The sequence below is a fragment of the Saccostrea cucullata genome, unplaced genomic scaffold (assembly GCF_032062105.1).
Source record: "Saccostrea cucullata isolate Sc308-1 unplaced genomic scaffold, CSIRO_AGI_Scuc_v1 ctg525, whole genome shotgun sequence".
In the NCBI taxonomy this organism is placed as follows: Eukaryota; Metazoa; Mollusca; class Bivalvia; order Ostreida; family Ostreidae; genus Saccostrea; species Saccostrea cuccullata.
Window position 1 is genome coordinate 425045 of NW_026932767.1, and position 22007 is coordinate 447051.

Below are 22007 nucleotides of genomic sequence, written 5' to 3' on the forward strand. Positions count from 1 at the left end.
AATAAATATAATGAAATTTCCAGAGTTTCCTATCGAAGATTAAATTACATGTAGCTCACGTCGAATCTGAAAGTCGCAAATTGGCAAATTAATTGACTTCGAAGTGACGTCTTACATGTATAGTTATAATGTATACATGTATTACCAATGTTCGTTCCACACACTTGTATCTCTTAGTCGGTTTTTTTTTCAGCTGTGACCATCTTCAGATCCATGAAGTTGATCAGCCTTATCACACAAACAATCTGCAGAATTACCATAGCGACGAAAACGAGGCTAAGTACATTTCTATATCCTCCAACGTCAAAATACGTCACTGTATCTCCAACGGAACCGGAATAACCGGCAAACGCTTCCGGGTCAAATACGAGGTAACTGGTACGTAGACGAAATGTTTTTGCAGTTACTAGTATTTTGTTTTAAATGCAGTACTGTAGTGTATCAATTAATATATCGGCTTAACTAGAAACTGTTTTGCTCAGAAGGAGATACGTTTTGAAATTCCTGTTTCCAATTTATCGTACTTGTAATAAACAATAAGTTTTATTTAGTTCTTAGATTTATTGGACTGTTACGCACAAAATATAGTTATGCACATTGTTTTTGAGATAGTGTAATAAGTTTAAAAGAGGTTATATAATGAATCTGATTTTTTTAAAATGAATTTCAAATTGGTTGTAACTTTTCCGTGGAAAATTTAACCAGACTATCCCTAATTTATGAAATTTGATACATTATACAGAAAAAGTCGAACAAATCAGGGGAACGGTTTCCTCCACGATGTTTGGTGGTGACAAGGGAGAAATATCATCCCCAAACTTTCCAGACCGATATGCCCTCAACGGCGAAACGTTTACATATATAATAACCAACCTGGACCCGTATGGCAGAATCCGGATGATATTTGATGATTGGGATTTGGCGTCCGTCAGTACATTACAGGTATGTTCGCCATTTAATGCTGTGTTCTAAAAATTACACTTGAATGCCGGATGTAGCAGTCAAAGAAAAAGGTAGGAGGTAGCATGCAATTGACCAGATTCTGCCGCAAGGTGGAAACACCATCAAAGCCAACCCGCTCCTTGTACCGCAGTTTGCAGACGTCAGTTATAAAGGTACTTTGGTAATACACTAAATGACAGGTAATCTGGGTTAATGCACGTGCCAGCAGGAGGTTAGCTTCAACAAGAGTTGTGCTGACTATGGTTAATTGGTAGGAATGGATTATTAGGACCGTGTACTCTAATCTTCACTGTCACATCCAAAGCTGATAATATTCTGCTTTTGACGATATTAAGAAGTGTCTTTGAAATTCATGTGATTATTTTTTTCCTTTGAGAGATTGCATAATTGAGTGTAAAATTCATCAAAAGTGGAAATAATTTCAAATCCTCCAAGCCATTTCATTTATCTGTAGGAGATTTAATTTTTTATGATATTTATGCAGAATTATCTGCAATTCCTATAGAAAAGTCGCACTGTACATAGTTAAAATATAAATGTTCCTTTATATTAAAACAACGCATATATTTTATGGCTTTTAAATTCCGACTTGAATCTTCCACAGTTTTATGTATTTGTGTCACATTTTACTTACTAGAATATTCAATGAAACAACTTCGCCTTTAGACATTAAGTTTATATCCACCAACAATAAATTTTCCTGGGTATCTACAGTGTAAGCAATGTATGTCACGAAATTGCAATAAACTTCCATAATTACGGAGAATTTCATTCATAATCCCTGTAATAATCGTATCTAAGGATAACATTAGATGGCAGCCAAAAGCTTAAAAAGAAGACATCTTTTTGTTATATCGCACCTTGTCCCTTAAGGTTGGATTCGAATATTTTAGTAATTTTACACCTGAAATAATTTCTAAAAACTGCTGATTTTCTTTTTGTTTAGGTTTATGATGGTCCACGCACAACTTCACCATCAAAGGTTTATACCCGGCATGAGCGACCGGTGCTGGTTTCCAAATCGAGCACAATTATCCTCGTTTTTAACACCGGAAGTTCCAGTCATCGGTGCTGCCACCCAGTGGGGTGGAAGGCTAGCTATCAGTTTGTTTCCAGTAGTCAATGGAACACGATGCCAAGTACAAGTACGTGAAAGTAAAAAGACAAAATTTGAATGCAATTAAGGTTCTCTACCCCCGAAAATGTGGAATATTTTAAATTTTCAATAAGACAAACGTCTTGTCATATTTTAATTTTTTTAATTCTAAAGCTTATTTCTACTACCTCAATCCTTCTCCCTATTACTTTACTTGATTTAAATGTAAAGTGCATATTAAAGAATCAGGGAATGGTTACCTTTCTGGTCCGAAAAAGTTCATGTTATGGATAGCAAATTTTCATTTCTGAACATTATTTTGAGCAATACACAAACTAATGAACTGAAAACTTTCTGTCAGATTGTAGCAAAATTATGGAATATAAATCGGGAGGTGTTATTAATCTGGATTACCTGACCCCACGTTTACCCGGCATGTTTGACTGCATCTGGATCATCAGAAAACCAGCCAAGAAAAATCCAGATGGCATCCTTTTAAGATTAACGGAAATCGTATTTGGTCAAGGTAATTTTTCTGAATTTGAATTCATTCAATTCACATGTATTTCATTATCAAACAAATTGCATTCACTTTAACTTGTTTCTAATTTCTAATTTGCGTTTCTAATTAAGCATTTCTGAACCAATTTCAATTTGTTTTATAACATTAAGGATGGGCAGAGTATCCTGGCAATAGTTTAGAGATTATAAGTGGCACAACATCTAGGGGTGAATTACTGGGCAGATATTCCGCCACGAATATGACCATTGGTCATTGGTTCAGTCCAGGTTCCAGTGTGTACATAAGACTGCGGGGGGCATTGTCAGCCGAAGACCAACTGAACTTCATTTATACAGCTGTGGATAATATAACAGAGGGTATGTTGTTTAAATTTATTTCAATAACAAATAAAATTGATATAGAGATGTATCACAGATTTTTTTTTTAATTTCTTAAGGCTTAATAATTCTAGTTTTATTGTTCCTTACTATGAAGATTAAATGTGTTTTTACAGCAAATGTGTTTTTACAGAAACACAAAGAAAGTGAGTGATATGTGCAGGATTCGCCAAAAATTTGTGAAAAATGTAACCTTTTTCAAAAGCAGTATTTACAATGATTTTATATGAAAAGTCTTTATTTTTCTAAAACACAACATTTTAGAAAAGTATATAAAATCGAGTTCTTTTCACTTTTTACAACATTTTTTACACTTTCTGTAATTGTAATTTGAAAGATTGAACAAATAAATGAATAATTTCTGGATTTTGTTACCTAAAGACCAGTATTTAGATCTCCGTATCACAATACATATCACGCAACAAAAAATCATGATATGACCGATAAAATCTCACATCCCTTCTCGAGTGAGTTCACAATTTTTTTTCATATTGTATGTTTTTTAATCAAATTGTAGCCGGGTGTCCTAGACGTGGTGACTATTTGTGTAAGAATCTGTGGTGTATCGATAAGTCCCTGAGATGTGACTCTGTTGATCACTGTGGAGATAATTCAGACGAAAGTCCTGACAAAATGTGTCAATACGAAGGTAAAATATATTAAATCTTTTAAATTTATTTGCTGAAAATGTTATTTTAGCCCATCGTCTCAAGCCACGGTTCGGAGTCCGCATATAGCTCTCTCTTACAGAGTGGGAGAGGATCGTACATTTTGATCGTGGTTTGCGACGATGATTTTAGCCTTTTCATTCTTTTAAAATAAAATAATGCAACAGTCTAGTATATTCTTATGTTCTTTTTTATGTCTTGCTTAAAATTTAATCTGAGTATTTTCTATGCTTCAGAAATATGGAAACTAGGAATAAGGTGGAAACTTTCAGGTAACAAGTCATTATATATTTGATTGGTGATATTATAGTGATGTTCGTTTAATTCACCTCCGTTTTACATTTTAAATATACTTGGTGTAGCCTTCCTATAAAAGTTATGCAATTATAAGAGTATTAAATCATTTTCTTCTGTCTTTTCACTTGATTCACTCATATCTTATAAATTCTGAGCAATCTATATTCAAATAAAATGCCAGATTTAATTTCTCTTAGATTCATCCACAAATGATCCATGCGCGGGAAATTTTAAATGTGGCGGGAACAAATATGATTGCTTGCCAATGTCACGTGTTTGTGACAGAATCAGTGACTGTTATGACGACTCAGATGAAAAGTGGTGTGGTAAGATTACAAAAATACTTTATTTCATAAAAGAGTGTATACATCATTCTTTATTTTTTCCTGCATTGATAACTTAGATTTTTGTAATATATATGATTTGAGTGGTAACTTTTACCTCAAATATTTAAAGACTCAAAAAAAAAAAAAAAAAAAAAAAAACTTGAGAGCATTTTCAATTTTTCTTGCAGTGAATATTTGAATTTGAATTTTGATTCTTAAATTTAGTTTATTTAATTTTTACAGCTTACCATTCTAAACAAATCAATGATGAAAGTTCCTCAACTTCTTCAAGTTACGTTGCTAACACAATGACAATTACCGTTGGACTTCTTATTTTATATTTCTTTGTCACGTGACCAGTAAAAAACTAACAGTTTGATCTCATTCGATGGTCAGCCCGGACCAGAAAGGTACATTCCAAGATAGTCGGTGCAATTGGAGTTCCTGAAATAGACTTGCTCTGAGTGTTTCTGATATGAAAGTTCATCCAAGTCTACATTATTGAGAGGGAAACAAAATGTGAAGATTTGCTTTCAAGTGAATAAAATACGTGTACAAAATGTCCATTATTTGTATAATGATAAGTTAAACTAAGAGGAAAATGAAAAGTTTCATTATAAAATTCTTTCTAGTTCAATAAATGATTCTTATTATAATTTTTATTTCAATTCAAAATTTGATGGCTTTTCTTTTAATTTTGAAGATTTTTTCGTTTAGTTTGGTCCGCGCAAAAGAACAATAAAAAAAGAATCTGAGTGTGGTTCCAAACAGTGAAACTTAACATGCTAACAATGTAGGCCTGTTATTTTTGTTATTTATAGGCTTCAATAAGTAAACAATCCTTACATGTATAATTATGATAAAAATTACAATAAAAATATATTTAAGGTTGACATACATGTAATTTGAGGTTTTCATATTTTCTAAAAAAAAAAATTAAAATGACGAAGGTCGCAGCTCTTTTATTCTGTTCCATTTTGGTTATTTGTTTAAAAAACATGTCTGTTAATCTAAAGCAGAAATTAAATACTGTAAAAAGGTCTTGATTGTCTTTGAGTGTATTGTTTCTGTCTGTCCATCTGTCATATACATTGTATTTTGAGAACTGTTAGAAGTGCATGGGGATTTGATTTTTTTGATCATATATCGGTTCCATAAAGGATTTTAGTAAAATAAATGTAGCTGGGTACTCTTGGATCTTTGAAGTACCGGGGTACTTTTCAAAATACACTGAAGTGCCTAAATATACGTTGTTGTTTTTTTAACCTGCCATGGGTAAATGCTGTTGCTATTCATTAAGAAGACTGCTTATCACCAGACATTTTTGTTTTATTCAGGTAAAAATATCACAGAATGTCGTAATTATAAATCATTTAAATAGATCAAAAACAAAAAAACAGACATACATATATTTCTCTATAAGTTACGTGACATACAGAAGGAGTACTGATAGCTTATGGCGGCCAATTTGGTCCTTGAATTATAATTAGGTAAGTAAATAAAATACTAGTATATGCATGAAGAACAAGATGTGTTTCTGAACGCTGATCAATTTAATGCCTGTGTATGGCAACTCAAAGACAAAGGTTATGCACATGTATGTCACAATCTATATAAACGTCAAAAGTTCAGGACTTATTAATGATTTAAGGAATCACTGTCTAGTTTGTTGGGCACATATATACCCGAGCCTCAACGATAGCTGGAAACGTAGGATAATTTGCATAATGGACATAAATTATCCAATGTTTCCAATTACTGGTATCGTTGATGTCTCTGGCATACTCTACTAATTAGACAGTGATTTCTTATACATGTATTTCTATTTCATTGTGAAATAAAATTGTAAATTTGGATTCTAAAAATGTAGACCAATAGATTTATATTACACGAAGCCTCTCATGTCAATTTCAATAGTCCCCGCCAATGACGTCAAACAAAGGCAGCCGCACGAGATTTACATGTACTAGCACGTGCATATTATGCCTTCTTACCGTCAGACACAGACAGACGCACGAAAGTTACATGCACATGCCTCTTTGGCTCCTGACATTTCCACTACCTTACTCTCAATTTTCTTAAACTAGTGTTTAGCTAAGTTTTAAAGAAACCATTAAATGCTATTTTTATCAAACTTTATGTACAGTACTAATACATACCAAATAAAAAAAAATTCCACTGCATCAACATTTTACCTTTCCTTTGACCTTGACCTCACTTTTCTTATTTAGTGTTTGGTTAAATTTTTACAGAAAGAGTTCGAGATATTTTATCAAACTTAGTATGCTGATACATATATAAGTGGGTGCTCTTCAACTGTATCAAAAAGTTTTGACCTTGCACTTTTCTGTGAACTTGACCTCAATTGTCTTTAATTTACATTTTGCTTAGATTTAAAGAAACCATTTAAGATCGATATTAGCATGTAAGGTTATAAACTTAATACATGTACATATTAATTTGGTGAGAATTTATCACCTTTATCCCTCTTTTAGACTTCAATTTTAAAGAAATTATTCATGATTTTTCCCATACAGTAATATAAATGTTCATTTTGCGTTACTAATATACACTCTTCGGGGCATCCATGTAGACATTTATACATGTTTAGTTTATTGTAAAACCAGTGAGCGCTCTTTCCTTCAAGCGCTATTCCACCGATATCTCAAACATTAGCTGTAGAACTGTAGCTCTTTGCTTGAGAAAATTCGAATTTTCTCAAGTAGAGAGCTACAGTTCTGCAGTTACACTGTACTCCTTTTTTTTTTGCTTACATTTGCCCTAATGCGCTTAATGAAAATAACGTTAGTGCGACATTATTACATGTACAATGTATAAATAAAAATATAACCAACCCCCCCCCCCCCGATTTCTAGCTTACAAAGAAAAATATACGTATTTAATTATGTTTTCTAACTTGCTGTGTTTAATAAACGGTTTATGCACATTAAAAAAAATCTTAGTCTTGAAGCAACCCTAACTTTATAAATGAGGTACATATATAAAGAATTTTTTTTCGCGGTTGTATCTATCATTATAAAAAAAAAAAATCCTCTAAGAAGTCTTTTGTAGAAAATTGCCAAAAAAAAATATAACATATATTTTTTATTATTTGTTTGTTTGTTTGTTTGTTTTTTTTTTAATTACGCAAAATAAGGTGAATTTGATCAAACACCTCAAGCTTTAAAGAGTTGTCTCTCTTTTGAAATATAATAGTACACTGTACATTGCATAGAATAACAGGTAAACATATCTCGATGCCATTGGGATTGTATTTTTATTTAAATAGGGAGATTTTGCAAAATTTTCGGAGTAAAAAAAGTGGTTGTGGAAAAAAAACCCATAAAAAATGGTGCAATTACCCATCATAGTCAATTTTCCGTCTTTTAGTTTAACCAAGTTTTAAAGCGTCTCGTTAACATTGAAGAAGCGTTCGCAGAACGAAACCGCCATCCCTGAATTTTTGTTTAGTGGATCAAACAATCCACATTAATCATGAAACTTATAAGGTATTGTTTAACACAAATTGTTGATATGTAGATTATTTATTATTTTTGCATCATTGACAATGCGTATTAATTGTCGTTATAATGTTTTATTTGGGTGTTTGTGCATATATTTTGCCGGCAAAAATGTAAACAATAGCGTTCTTGGATATTTTTCCAAGTTTCAGAGTAACAGTGGACATAAGGATTTTTTCCAATTAATTAGTAAACATGATTAAGCTTGATTATGTTTATGTGTGAAAACTGAACGCCTGTTTAGAATGCACAATTGCAGTGAATTTTAAAAAGAAAACTGGTCTGACACTGGAATGGACTACTACATTTGGTCACTATATGCGAAAAACCCTCGATTATGGTCATCTTTACTGTGGCATATTTTTCTTCTTGCTTGAGATAAAGATCTACGATACTCTTAGGGAGATTGCCAAGCAAGGTTTTGATGAAAAATGGATTGATTCAGTGCATGATGCCATTAATGGACTTGTTCATTGTATGTTGATTTTTCCTGATACGAGATTTTTCACCCATTTAGAGAAATCCTATAATATAAAACCAGTGATGGGCTTATTCATTGGGCAGTCTGGATACGTAATCCTGCCAACATTTACTGTGACACGGTCCACACGGAGTCTTGGTTTTTAAGGTCTAATCCGAAAAGGGACATCAACGATAGTTGGAAAGTGGGCAAATTAACCAACGTTTCCAGCTATCGTTAATGCCCTGGCATACTTTACTAACTATACAGTGATTCTCTAAGAATATGCATCATCTGTGCAAGTTATTTATGTTTAATCATTATTGGAAAGCTTTAATGTTCACTAGAGTAGTATTTCATAAACCGTTAGGTGATGAAAATGGAAGAGCTTGATATAGACTGTGGCTGACTGTTTCAGGATATATATAACTGCGGAAATGCTCTTTTGAAGAAAATATATTAACTTGATATATAGTTTCTTTGAAATATAATATTGTGACTTAAAATTGAATGTTTTAAGAGAATGCATTGAATTATCAAATCTACTAACTTAAATTTCACAGAATGTTTACTTATCAATTTGCCCTTCAAAATAGCATTACTTATGATGAAAGGACAAAAATGGCATGATTATGTTCAGTTGATCTGTTAACAATTCTCTCATATTAGGGATAAACATTAACCTTTATATTCACTTCTCCTTTGGGCAAGTGAACTACAATTTTGACTTGTCCGAAGGTAAAACTTGGTTGTCCAAAATTTCTAAAGAAGAAAACTCAGTAGCTGTATCTAAATTTTTTGTAAATATTAAAGAGTAACCAGGGCCGTCACTAGACCCATTCCCAATGGCACAAAGTGCTAGATTTTCCCAATTTCAGACTTAAAAATTACCAAAAACGTGTTTTCTCGATTATATCACCTAATTTTCCACATATACAACCTTAATTTGATCCATTTAGCAGTAATGCATGATAAATTTTAATCTGCAACAACCCTATCATGATCGTTTATTTTTAATTCGAATTTCCTCTGTCATGGAATAGAGATTTATGGATAGGTCATACGTAGATTGGGTTGGGGAATTTATTTTCATTATTAAACAAGGATAACCATTATGAGTTGGTCCATAAAATAAATAAACAATTTTAAAGTGAATTATAAGTTAAAATAAATCTTGGATACTATCTGTTTCATTTGCATGTGTTAAATGACCAGAAAAAAGAAATAAATTGTAGATCTAGGCAACTTTATGATATTACATTTAAAAGGAAAATTTGTAATATTAACTTGATAATTTCAATAAATTATTCTCTATAATCTGAATTTTTTTATTTATTTAAAATGCAATTAAACAGTAAGAAATATCCCCCTCCCCACATTTTTCAGTCTCTGCAGGGATCACTCTGGATTTTAATGTTGATGGGCCATTGGCCCATCACCATTAAAATCCATGGGCCATACGCCGGGGGTATGGGGGCTTAGGCCCCCATTGGGGAGGGGAAACGGTAGGGGGTCCAGGGGGGTGAAGCCCCCCGGGAAAAATTGATTTTCCATGCTATTTTGTGATGAATTTCAAGTAAATATGATGGGCCTTTGAGGGTTTTTAAATGCCATTTCTGACACAACCAATTTAATTTTTTTTTAAATAAAATCAATAATATTATAAATATAAAAGATTTTATTTTAATTTCATCTCAGTACTGAAAAAATATCATATTGGGGAGTTAATTCCTCGCCCCTTGGATTTTATCGATTTAGTTCTCGAAGGTTGTTGAAGAGCTAAACTATAAAGGATGCAAACTTACATGCACATTTCTTTACTGAATTTACCTTGGTCAGGTGGTTCAAATGATAGGGACTGGTTTTGTATGCAAAAAACTCGGAGCAAAATACGCAAAAAACTTAAATGAGAAAATTTTTATTCGTTTGCAAAACATTTTAGTCCCATCTGATCTAATTCCAACCACGGATGCAAAGTTAGCCACTTGGACTGGAAATGACGACCATCGTTGACGTTGACATCAGGAGTCAGCGTCTTGGACTGTTCTTCTTAATCAGAGACCTCTGCCGAGTCTGGGAATTAAAAAGTTTCCGTCGTTTTATTTGTAAAACAAACGAAAGCTTTCGTTGTTTTGGGTCAGTTGGGCCCAATACCGATCTTCGCTTTGGAGGCATTTCGGGCAAGTGTCTGGATACACAATGAGTAACTTGTACTTGTTTTGTTTCGAAATAAATAATCAAAGTTTTAAGAAATATTATTAGGACATATTACGCACTGGAGTATTACTTTCATATGTTTATTATTTAAATCATTACATATCATTTTAATAAATATAATTGACTCAGTATTCGGTAAAAAAAATGCTAGTAGCGTAATCTAAACGAAGGAAATATTCCATGTACAACTCCGATTTTAGTCTTGATCGACCAGACGCTCTGCTGGTGTAAAGAACATACGCGACTACAAAGAGTCTGATTGAACGAAGTAACAGTATATGCTCAGATACGTTATGAATACAATCGGTCAGCTTAAAAACGGTCCTAAAGTGCACCAAGATAAGAGTTTTGACCCACAGTTTTGCATCTTATAGCGCCATATTTGTAAGACATGCGCCAGACTGACCCCTTTCTAATTTTTTAGTGCGCCATTTACAAATATTGAGCGCCAATGGCGCAAAGGCGCAGCCCAAAGTGATCCCTGTCTCTGTATCATAAGAAAAAAAAAAAAAAATGCCTGCTTAGTAAGTAAATGTTTGGTCTGTTAAATATAGATTTTATCAGACCTTATGTCCTGCAAATTTTAGCTTTTCAAAAAAATTCAAGTATACTTTTCAAAGAGTTAAATGGCTTTTATGATTTAATATTTTGCTTGGGGGGAGGTGTTGATTTAATAACTGAAAGTATGTTTAGAATTTTCCCAATTTGACAAAAATGTCGAGGATTTTTCCCAATATAGAGGGACCCGGTCCCTGTACCAAAAGGTGCTGTGACAGCCCTGGTAACAAATTAATATCTATTTTGAACTTAACTGCCAGGGAAAATGTTGATATGGCGGTAATGCTACAATTCTTAAATATATGTTAACCATTGTCCTGTCATTATTATCCTGAAAACACACACAGCAATGCAGGAATATTATTTTCCTACAATTTTTTCCCCCTAAAAAATTGAGGCGTGCTAAAAGGAAAACAGTTGTCATGTTTTGAATCAAGATACGTGCACCGAGAATAATTGGTGTTCTTTATGTTCTGTAAGTGAATAAATAACCTATTCCTATAATAAGAATGTAACATAAATTGTCAGACGGAGAGTGTATTTTTGTAAACTAAGGGAAAAAACAGAATAACAATTCGGAAACCGATTTCTGAACGAAGGTATAATCCAGAAACGCTACTAAGGGATTCCAAATGCAAAAACAATGTCCAGTTCTGAGCAGAAATCAAGTGTTCTATTTATTGTTTTGCTTTATATAAACTAATGTAAGAATTAAAAGAGTGTTTCTATGAGAAATGTCCACTTGCCTGATCGGACAAGTACATTGATGGTTTCACTTGCCTGAATTGAGAATTTACTTGTCCAGGGATTTTCCACACCATTTTGGGAATGAGGCCCAGGCCCTTACAACTGGGAATTTAAAGACATTTTATCACTTTTGGGGAATTTTTTTTGCATGATATTTTCAAGAAATAAAACTATAATGAATAAAATTGACTTTTACTTCATTATTCAGAACTATAATTCAGAGAATAGATCAATTATTTATTTATTATGAAGTTTTAGTCAAATTTCCTCAATTTTTTTCATTCAGATTTCAAACCTGACCATGTTTGTTTTACTTGAATTTTAATCAAGTTACCTTTGTGGAGTTTTTGTGCATTCAAAAATTGAACACCTGGTGTTCATTTTTGGGAAAAATGGAAGGAATTTGCAATTGGGATTGGGGCCCATAATCGGCTCTACATGGGGTAGTGGAAAATCCCTCTTGTCCCGGGCAATCGGACAACCGTTAGCATGTGGTTTGTGTCGATCCCTGCATGTTTTTACCAAATGTTTGGCTTGAAGAAAATGAACACACAAGGTTATGTAAAGTAAAGTTATGATGAACTGATTGTGACTGGGATGACATTGAAGCTGTTAATAGAATTTCAAACTTATTTACAGATTTTTGATGAAATTGAGCCATGAGACAGTAACGATTGAGCTCAAGAATGGTACACAAGTGCATGGAACAGTCACAGGTAAGAGTCCAGGGTTTAGTTAACATAATGTAGCACTTTAGCACTGTGAAACTCAATACATATTTTTGTTAAACTACAGTATATATGTAAAGATAAGGATTTTTTCAGAGGGACCTGGGGTTGTTCTCAAGATGATGCATTTGGTTTTAATGTGAATTTGTTCTATATCTGAATATGTTGTGTATCACCTATAGAAAAAATGGAAGTTCCCAGTCTGTTAAAAATAAGCTGACCTGTACAGAATATCACTTGGGGGTCCCTTATCCCCGAGTGCTAGAATAATGGGGAGGTTAAATCAAACATTATAGACCCCTTTCATATCTGCAACTCCTATATGGCTGAATTAAATTTACTGAGAGCTCAACAGAATATTTCATAGCCCCATTATTGTTTGATCAGACGGCTATTCACTTTCCCATGACAAAACATGGACACTGCCATTCTTTCTATAACATGGGCAGCAACTCCTAAACTGTACCACTGAATAAAATTCAACAAGACTTTGAAAAATAAGAATCTTTCACTCATATGTAGTGCGCACTTATTTTTCATGATTAGACAGATTTTTGGGGTTTTCCATTGCAGAACATCAACATAGCCATTCTTTCTGTAACATTGGAGATACAATCTCATATCTGCAAATTCTCCTTTTCCACCGGGCAGTGCAGGGTATCATTTAGTAAGCTCCGTGCCGAGTATGTCTGGTTTAAAAACTGATACTTTTTCCCCTCAAATTTAATGATATGAATTATGTTCAGACAGTCATGAAAGAAAACACAATTATGAAGACAATAAGAAAATCGTCCTAAAACTAAGCCTTTGGGTACTGTTGAATGTTTCTTTAAAATGCTTTTGATGTGTTTTTCTTGTGCACATGGCTGTAAAAAAATGCTGTAGTACAATTTTTGCATGCTCCTTATATAAAAAATTAGAAATTTTATTTTTTATATTTATATGTGTAGGTGTTGATGTTTGTATGAACACCCACCTGAAGGCAGTTAAAATGACCATCAAGAACAAAGATCCAGTACAAGTCGACACGCTCAGCATACGTGGTAACAACATTCGATATTACATTCTACCAGACAGCTTACCGTTAGATACATTACTAATTGATGACACTCCAAAGGCAAAGATGAAGAAAGGAAGAGATGGTGGTAAGCTTTTTTCAGTTTGGTTTTTTCAGAAAGGCTGAGTAGGATAATACATGTAAAAGGTTGAAGAAAGCTCAACTTTCAGATGTTGCCATTTGAAAGACATACTCATAGAGACCCAAATGGCAGAATTGGTAAAATTTGTAAATTAAAAAAAAGATACAATTCATTTTTAACTGTTGAATGTTTGAATTCTCTTAGCATCAGATTTTAATGTAAGGAAGCACAGACAATATAAAAAATGAAAGCAAAAGCAGGATAGTTTTAGAACTTCAAAAATTCTATCTGAATACAAATAGTTTATAAGTTTCCAAGGGCCATGATGACACTTGTTTTTCAAATTGAGCAGAAAAACTGAAAATAATGCATTTAAAGTAGGGATAAATAATATAATGTACATATGTTAAACTCTGAAAAGAAAGCCTAAAACCCTCCCCAAATTAGAATATATAGAGAAAAAAAATAAGTTCGAATTTTAAGAAAAGCAGTCCAAATATAAGAAACAAGAAATTCAGTTCATGTGATGCATATACAAATAAAAAAATGTAGAAAATAATTTGTTATTATGGATGGGTATCGCCAAAAATTTCGTATCACAATATATCACAATTTTTTCCCAAAATATTACAATAATATCATGATATTTTTACAAGCAATTTTTACAATGAATTTAAATGAATATTCATTATTTTTCTTAAAAATATGCTGGAAAAACAAAATTTCACTTTTCGAAATTTTTATGTACATAAAACTAATGTTTGGATGGTAAGATGCCATACTTTTCACCTTTTACGACTTTTTTAAGTCTTTCTGTAATTATAATTTGAAAGATTGAACAAATAAATGAATGATTTCTTGACTTTATAATATGTACCTAAATACCGGTATTTAAGTCTCTGTATCACGATACGTATCGCACAATACAAAATAGCGATATACCGATAAAATCGCACATCCCTATTTGTTATGATTTATATGTATTAAAATATGTCATGCAACCTATGAGAATTTATCATAGAAATGTTCACATGATGAAAATATACATGTATTGCAGTTGTTTTTATGAGTTTTATGACTCTTAAAGGATGTATTCGCTTTAACAAAAGAATTGACCTATAGGAGAGAACAATTTCCCGGAAAAAGTGACATTTAAAAATCAATCTTTATTTGTTGTTTTCTACCGTATATATGTCTAAATTTTTAAAAATTTGTATTTTATACCTAAAATTTATTATTTACAACTTTACAAAAAAGCTCCAATGTTGATCTAAGCACCATTTTGTCCTTTAAAGCGTTGATTTTTGCATGAATTTTGGCCTTGAAGTCCATCAGGGCAGGCCTGCCCCTAAATAAAATTGTGATATTTTGATAGGTTAGGATGTAAGGAATAATTTAAGATAAGATTTTTTTAGGGGCACCCCTGCCCTGGGGTCGAAATTAACAAAAAACCTACAAAAAATAAGGAAACCAGATTTTCATAATCTGCTTTAAATTTATGCCTTTTCTTCTTATAGACAGACTAGCTCAGTTGGTATACGCTCTGACTTTTATACCTTGGACACTTTCTTTTTTTAAAGTCGGGGGTTCGAATCCACGTGGTACAACACTTATAAAGTTTTAATTTCGCCTTTTCAAAGACTATTTTAATTTTTTATACACTTTTTATACAATTTTCTATCCCTTATGCATGTATTCTTGATATAAAAAACACTAAAGTGATATCAAATCGTAACAATCCAATGTAAAGTTGTCAATCACGCGGAACAAACCTCAGAATAAGCACACTTTCTCCAAGGACAAGAATAACTCGCTGTGTGTTACTCAATACGGGTATTCTTGGTAGCATTGAGCTGCGAGGAATTTCAACTGTATATATTCCTTAGAATTTAATCACATTGATTTTGGCTACATATTTCAGTAAATGCATGATTTCATTTAGGCCTTTATAATTTGCACACATTAATGACAAGTTTTTATTATATCCACGGATAAATAGCCTAGACATAAAGAATAGAATTTCAGAGACAATAGACATTACCTTTATGCACAATGAGAAGTAAAGACAAACATCAATTATTACATTTTACATTGGATTGTTACGATTTGATATCTCTTTAGTGTTTCTTATATCAAGAATGCTCATTGAAATAAAGATGTAGGAAAAACAAATTGTTATATGTATTCAGCCTAATGTCATTAATCAGAACGGAAATCGACAAGCTTTTTGTAGAGAATAAAACCAAGCCCGGTCCTATAGGTCAAATCCCTATTTATAATGAAGTGATCCTTTGTTAATCATACTAAAAATTTTGTTCCTGTCTATTGCAGACAAGTACATGTACTAGTACAAAATGAGGATATTCCTTGTTTTAACAGTGTAACAGTTTTTTAATTCTTATATGTATATTTCAGGTATGCGGGGCGGTCGTGGTGGTAGGGGGAGAGGACGAGGAGGACGTGGGGGGAGAGGCAGGGGCCGGGGGAGACGATAAACTGGTGCTCTGGCAGGAGGTTCGCAGCAGGAGTGAGAGAAAACAGAATGTGTGCTTCAGTGGATGTGAGATACTAATGGTAAAAGAAAGTGTGAGAGGCTTCATAATCATGGAACCAAGACAATTTCATTTTTTTATTTGTGAACAGTCAATCACCTTGTGTTTTCATAGAAAAGTGAAATCTTTTGCAGAATGTACATTTTTCATATACATCCATGTGACTTTTAGATCTGCATTTCTTCAGTTCATGGAGATTTGTAAAATCAATAGGAGTTGCTTTTCTTTGTGCAAGAAATCAGAGTGTATACATGTCATTTTTAAAAAATGTTGTATAAAATTGAAAATTCTGTTTAGTTTTGTTTTTGTTTTCTCATATTTTACACAGGAAAATGATTTTCATGGAGATAATCATATATATTCTTCATGCCAGATGGATTAAAAAATAATTTTAACTCACCTTAGCCAAAGTCTTAACTTGCATTTCTAATCAAAGAATGCATGCACTTTCAAGTGATCCAAGGGTAGTACAATGAATAGTAGGGCGGTATCGCTAAAGGGTATCGGAGATTTATTGAAACATCTTTCTAAGGAGAAAAAATACAAGTTGTATTATCAAACAAAAAACACCAGATAGTGCAGACTCCAATTTATTTATACATTATCATAATAAATGAGAAAATATATCTTGGAAAAATTCCCAATAAGACAGCATTTATATATTTTTGTTCTCTTCAGGAAGTTTAAATTGATAATATTAAATCAAAGCATCAAATTGTTAGTATTAAACATGTCATTTCCATTTTCATTTACATGTGTATGATTCAGGCCATATTTAATAGCAGTGCCTCATCATGCCAATATTTATACTAAGAGAGAAATGACAAGAGTTGGTGCAAGGAGTGTTCAGGACAGGCCCATAGCAACGGTTAATGAAAGGAGGGGCAAGCTCCCCCCCAATATGTCCAAATGCAAACGAATTTGAAAATTGTATTTCATGGGGAGGAAAAGGGTGGGTTGGACCTTCCGCTAATTTTATCAAATGCTTGAATTTTACAGTATTAGAACAACAAAAACTTTGGAAGAGTGGTGAGCACCCAGCATTTAAATAGTATTTGCATATTAAAACTTCAGCAAAAGACTACTCAGAAGAAATGGGGAGGGGCTTGTTCCTGAGTTCTTCGGGTATGCAAGGTACATGTGCTTTGGCAACGCCCAGCGTCTGTGGTCAGGGGTGAACTAGATGAAATTAATTCATCAGATGCTTTACAAGGGTCAAATGAACAAATTATTTTTAATAAAAAGAAGATGGGTAAACAAGACGTGCAGAGTGCCCCTAGCTTCTGATATTAAAAAAAATCATTAAACCCCCCGCAAACGAAGTTTGGGGGGTATATAGGAAACACCTTGTCCGTCTGTCTGTCTGTCCGTCTATCTTTGCAATTGTGTCCGGTCCATATCTTTCTTTCAGAGGGACATTAGAATCTACTACTCCACACAAAGAAAAAAGGTGTGTCATGACCTTGACCTAAGGTCATTTGGGGAAGTTCAAGGTCACTGGAAGAAAAAATTCATAATTTTGTCCATATCTTTTTTATGAATAAACTTGGTAGGTTCTCATTTCACACAAAGATTGCCCATTACCGAAGGGTGTACCCAAGGTATTTCAAGGTAAGAAAAATTTATTATTCGTGTCCGGTCCATATCTTTGTTATGAATAAAAATTATTTCACACAAAGATTGCCCATGACTGAGGGGTGTGTCATGACCTTGACCCAAGGTCATTTTGGGAAGTTCAAGGTCATTGGAAGAAAAAATTTATAATTCGTGTCCAGTCCATATCTTTCCTATGGATAAAAATTTCACACAAAGATTCATGACCCAAGGGTGTGTCATTTAAAAATAGTTCAAGGTCACTGGAAGAAAAATTTCATAATTCGTGTCCGGTCCATATCTTTCTTATGGAAAAACTTACTTCTGATAAACCCAGCGGGGGGTATTCTGTCCCGTTTGGACAGTTCTAGTTCATTTTGTGAATTAAATATTTTAAGTATAGTTCTCATTCTTGAAATTATCATAATGAAAACTTTTATGAGAAAAAAATCAGGGGGAAAATTATTCTTTTATTTAAAAATATTTGCTTTTCGTGAGGTTCGAACCCTAGCAATAAAAATCCAAAGCATCGTATTACTTAAATGCCAACTTGCTAACCACTATACTGCACAGCTCCTGTTAATTATGTCATTTGAAATCCTGTTTGTGATATTGATCCTTGACTTACTGGAGATTTCTCGGAAAGATGTTTTGTCATAAAAGTGGATTTTTAAGGTATAGATGGTCTTTTGCTCCATGTTTTGGTAAAACCAAAAAAGTACATTTTTATGTAAACTATTAGGATTAACTTAAAAAAAGACTGAGCGAAGACCCATTCATATCGAAGAAAAATTCATAAAGTATTAGAAAATGATCATTTTGTCCTCTTTAGTGTGTGTATGTTATATAATGTCAAAGGCAAATATTTTCAGTCTTTGTGAGATTTTTGTACATTGTAAAATTCATTTTATATTTCACTTAATGTTTGTCGCACTATATATGTATTTCGCCCGCCATGTACACCCATGTTTTTGACTACCGACTGGTAAATTCAAACTTAGAGCATGAATTGTACGTAATCTATGCAAAACCAGGAGTTTATAGAATCAGACAATTCCTTTGTTTTTATTGAGTCAGTGATCTTATTTATACATCTCACTAAATTAAGATCCAAAAGGTAGCAGATTCACTTCGATGCATTGACAGGAAACGGAACCTTGTGCACTATACGTAGAATATTTACCAAGTAATTAAAGGAATTCACCTTGAATTGATTTATACCTGCCTCTCTTATATTTAATGGTTCATATATCACACAAAAGGATCCTCTCCTCTGGCTGATATGCATTACAGGATCTTATAATTTTACTTGTGTAAATATAAACAGCTTTTCTTCCTTGTCACAGTTTTATGAGTACTATGTAAACGTGTTAAGGCTGTTGAAGATACAGGCATGGAAATTGTATATGCTGAACTTGTTTTCGACGAGGGCTCAAAGAACTCGTCCCACACAGCATTCTGTGTGTTCGAGGATTTCAGTGATGAGAAAAAACGACAATCTATTTCCAGTGGAGAAATCAACATGTTAGACAAAACGGCGCAACGCCTTTCATCAATTTCCACCTCGTCGGACATGAGCATTCAAACATTTGTGGAAATGGAAGAGGAACAAGATATGGAAGAATGTGTTCATTTTCTAAATGAAAAATGGAAGGAAGACGATCATGATACTTGCACTTATATCTGTTCAGGAATTACGGAAACGGGGGATGGAAAAATCATCATCACGACCAAGAGCGGAGAAATCGCTTTATATGGAGCTTCTGGAAAGTTGCTCTCTTTGAAGGAATTCTCAGAAAATTTTGAAGGTCTAACACGGACATCCAAAGATGAAATTGCTGTCTCTTGTGGCCACTGTATAAGGTTCTATAAAGTGGAGAAGAGCAAAGTACACGAAGAAGCTAAAAAATGCATTGACTTTAAATACACTGATATGGTGAAAGTACATGATATGCATTACAGTGACCAAAGTTTTATAATTCTTTGCAAAATATTCTCCCAAAGTTCGATAAAAAGGATAGACATGACTGGGAATACTCTACAACTGTTTTATCAAACATCGGATTGTGTTGACAGTTTCTGCTATTTTGGGGAAACACTTTTCGTCATTGATAAAGATCAGAGAAAAATAAAGGCCATTAAACAAAATGGTGACCTTAGCTGGGAGCTAACACTTGATTATTCACCACGACATTTGACTATTGCTGGGGAGGACAGGGTCGTCGTTTCTTTACATGCAAGACCAGATCTAAAGTGTTTGACCTTGACCGGGTCTATTTTGAGCTCAGTCGACACTGGCCTTGACCCCTCTCAGACGCCATTGCTTCTGTGTTATTCTTCCGAGTCAAAGTCGATATATTTCTGCCCAGAAGACATCAAGAAGATAAAATCTTCGAAGAAGAACGCATTTTCAAAAATTATTTCGTCTACAAAGTTGGATTAAAGTTTTATTTAAAAAGAAATTTGAATGAGTACTTCCTTGCAAGTGAATGTTTGTGTATGTAGTGCATTTTGAGAAGAGAATTTCCTTTAGATGATATAAATTCTTCCTCTTCGGCACTTTTCCTTCTTTGTTTGACAAGATTTATCCTGAATGCACAATTACTGTCGTATGTATCAGTGTTATAGACACAATAAAGTGTGCAAATAAATTGCTAAATTTGGCGCTGTTTGAAGGTGAAATTGATGATTCATTTTAAATGTATTTATAATGTCTGTAGGGGAAAATCAGATTGTAAAATATAGACATTTATCTTCATGATAGTTATCAACTAAATTCGTATTTTAATATATAAAGTAAGTTTTCCTAAGAACAAAAAGAAAATGTTGACTATCTCCATCGTAAGAGAAAATACTGTATAAGGAAGAAAATTGTGGCATTTTTATTCCTATCCCTCTGCTTTTTTTTTATATTAACTTCCGTATGTTAAAGATATCTGTTTACATAATAAGTTTCCTCTGTGTATAGTAAATATGTGTGTCTGTTTTCTCTTGTCTGCATTTTATTTTATGCATTTGATATCGTAAAATAGTTTTCAATCTGATGTTATAATCAATTTCAGATTGAAAATTAATAAATGAGATCAGTGCTGACATGGGACATGGATGTCAAATTTCTACTTGAAGGTCATATCTATTCATCGCAAAACCTACCTCGATCCATACTAGACAGATCAACATTCTGTGTGTGGAGGAGTGGATCAGACATTTAATCAATGAGACGTCTATATGACCCCCTCCCTCATTTGAACCACGATTTAAACCCTGTAACATCGTGGTTTTTATATTAGTGATGTAGAAAAAACGTTTGATCGAATATTCATAGTTTCAAAACACCTATAGTTTTTAAAATAGATCCTTATTAGGTCATCTGAGTCTTTTATTTATTGCAATCTGTTTTGCCCTTCGTCGTCCTTAAACTTTTAAATCTTTTCAGCTTCATCTCATGGATCAATGTCAATCAATTTTAGTACAGGGAAAATTTGATAATTTTTATGGCCCCTGCCACTAAGGACCTGAGGGGCTAAATTTTCAAACAACTTTAATTTAATTTTCATGAATCAGTCAAACTGTTGCCATAATCATAACGTACAGTGAAATTCATTCATCCTGGATCAGGGGTTTTGGAATTAGGATAGGGCTTTATTGAACGTAAATTAAATTTGAATAAATTATTTAAATAGCTTCTTCTCTTCCCAGCAATAATAATCAACGGAACTGAATGCAAGTTTATGACGAGTAAAGGTGCATCTTTCAAAATTATGAATATCTTGACCCATGGGTCAGGGGTCTTGGTGTTAGAAGGGGACAATGCTGACTAAATATCGAAAGTACATTATTTCTCTGAAAATCTCTGCCCCTGGATATACATTTAATTGGCAGACATATTAAGCACATGGCAATGATGAGCAAGGGTGTCATTTTCAAAACTACGCTATTCATGGCCGCTCGGTTAGGGGTTCTTTTGATTGTATTGTAAAAATATATTTAATATATTTATTTGAAAATCTCCACACCTGAGTATTTGACAAAAATATTTAAAAGCGCATGGTTTTGATGAGCAAGTGTGCCTCTTCCAAATTTTTAAAATTCATGGCCCCTGTATCAGGGATTTGGGGTAAGGACAGAGCTTTTTATTGATTATTTAGTGAAAAACGCATTATTTCTTTAAAAATCTTTTACACTGTCTATGGGTATTTGGCAGACATACTATAAGCACATGGAAATGAGATGCAATGGTAC

At 33.2% G+C, this 22007-nt stretch overlaps 2 protein-coding genes across 2 annotated transcripts; both read left to right on the forward strand.

The window, feature by feature from the left end:
* Positions 1 to 128: 128 nt before the first annotated feature.
* LOC134236071 (uncharacterized) lies at positions 129 to 16464 on the forward strand. Its single transcript, XM_062718248.1, has 12 exons — positions 129 to 378; positions 743 to 942; positions 1910 to 2108; positions 2421 to 2585; positions 2732 to 2938; positions 3477 to 3608; positions 3864 to 3899; positions 4122 to 4250; positions 4494 to 4602; positions 12393 to 12469; positions 13432 to 13626; positions 16036 to 16464. The coding sequence occupies exons 1-12, from the start codon at positions 129 to 131 to the stop codon at positions 16113 to 16115; spliced, it is 1779 nt and encodes a 592-aa protein (XP_062574232.1). The 3' UTR covers positions 16116 to 16464.
* A 2518-nt stretch (positions 16465 to 18982) lies between these two features.
* LOC134236089 (uncharacterized) lies at positions 18983 to 20753 on the forward strand. Its single transcript, XM_062718272.1, has one exon. It carries the CDS (start codon positions 19159 to 19161, stop codon positions 20206 to 20208), a length of 1050 nt encoding a protein of 349 aa, XP_062574256.1. The 5' UTR covers positions 18983 to 19158; the 3' UTR covers positions 20209 to 20753.
* The last annotated feature ends 1254 nt before the right edge of the window (positions 20754 to 22007 follow it).